At 52.9% G+C, this 1,654-nt stretch overlaps 1 protein-coding gene across 1 annotated transcript in view; it reads left to right on the forward strand.

Annotated features, from left to right (window-relative positions):
- The window catches only part of LOC104122183 (ubiquilin-2-like), a 1,790-nt gene extending 1,236 nt beyond the window's left edge, over nucleotides 1-554 (forward strand). The window contains exon 3 of the mRNA XM_009634283.1: nucleotides 3-554. Coding sequence (XP_009632578.1) covers nucleotides 3-554 — 552 coding nt within the window. The remainder of the gene's footprint in view (nucleotides 1-2) is intronic.
- The last annotated feature ends 1,100 nt before the right edge of the window (nucleotides 555-1,654 follow it).

Consider the following 1,654-nt stretch of genomic DNA (forward strand, 5'->3'; position numbering starts at 1 on the left):
AGCTAGCAGGAGACCCAGAACTCCTGCACAACCTGGGGAGGGCGTTAACAAGCCCCGACAGCCCAGCACAAATGCTGCTGAACAGTGCTTACGTGTCAAGCGATGGGAATTCTCCATCTCACCAGGCACAGCAGCTGCCACCGGAGATGGAGAACGCTGAGATTTCGTCCCTGCTGAGAAACCCCAGGGCACTGCAGGCGTTGCTACAGGTCCAGCTGGGATTACAGACCCTCTCCAGAGAAGTACCTGATTTTATACTTAGTTTGGAGGACTCTCATGTGGAGCTGGATCTGGAAAGCACGGACGACTCGGCACAAAGCAGTATGTCTGAGTGCGATGCAATTTTGGTGTCAGATGAGGATGAAGAAGAAGGCCAGGTGGAGACGCATGAGGAGGCGCTACAGGCCAGATTTAAGAGGCAAATGGAGCAGCTCAGTGCCATGGGCTTCCACGACCAAGGTGCAAACTTGCAGGCACTGATTGATGCAGAGGGAGACATCAGTGCAGCAATGGAGATACTGGCAAAAGCACCATCATCACCCAAGACACCGTAGCTGGTTTGTCCAAATGGACCGGTGGCAGTGCCCCATTTGGTGGTGGTTGCATTTCAGTCTCATCACGCACTAAAAGCAGCGGGGTGCGTATCAGGGATTTGTGTGCTGTAGTGTTCTTCCGTCTATGAGAGTTAATTCCCTCTTGTCTGCAAGGATTCCTTGTATCCGAAAGCATGGACATGAGGACCTTTCCATCTCGTGAAACTGTGAGGGCCAGCCCCACCTGAATGTGGTGCTACCCCTTTGCGGATAGAGCCTGCGATTCGGGTGTGCATCCAGGGAAAAAAACATGCCCAGAGAAGACACCGGAGAGGGGAAATGTGCTTTTTGACAGGTTAGGAACTGAGGTCCGGAGAGGCTGAAGACCCGGTGATAAATGAGCTTGGCTATCATTTGGACTCCAAACCAAATAGCGGCAGAGATGTGCTTTTCTTTTTTTTTAATCTGGCCCTAGAGAGACAGGGAGCACCCGAGCCATCTCATTCCTGTCACTGTGGGCACCAGCCTCTCCTCAACCGAGCAAACATTGTTTTGAAAGTCAGTCTGTCACTTCTGCCGCTGCTTCTCCTATGGGGGTGAAGTCCACGAGGGTCATGGCAGCCATCAGTGCTGGCTGTAAGGCAGGGTTGCAGCCTGAATACGTTTGCAGTTGGGTTTTGCCCACCTATTGCACACAAGTTTTTAGCTCCATGCACCAGGTCAGATCCTCTCCCATTAGCAAATCCCAGAATCCCAGAATGTCAAGGGTTGGAAGGGACCTTGGGAGCTCACCCATTCCCACCCCACTGCTCAAGAGGGGCTCAGAGCCTTAATGGCTACTTACGTCAGGTTTCTCCAGCCCTTGTCCCATGGAGTTCTTAAAATTTCCAAGGACTGAGGTCCAACCCCCATGAGGAAGAATTCTTCCTTTATTGTCCAGCTGAATTTTCCCCTGTTGCAATTTTTGTACCCATCCTCTTGTCTTTTCAACTCTGATGAGTCACAGAATCCCAGAATCCGGGAACAGCAGGGGCTGGCAGGGCCCTCCGGGGATCACCCCCCTGCCCAAGCAGGCTCACCCAGAGCAGGGGGCACAGGACAGCGGCCAGGCGGGGGTTGAA

Source organism: Egretta garzetta, unplaced genomic scaffold, assembly GCF_000687185.1.
Source record: "Egretta garzetta isolate BGI_Z169 unplaced genomic scaffold, ASM68718v1 scaffold652, whole genome shotgun sequence".
Taxonomy (NCBI): Eukaryota; Metazoa; Chordata; class Aves; order Pelecaniformes; family Ardeidae; genus Egretta; species Egretta garzetta.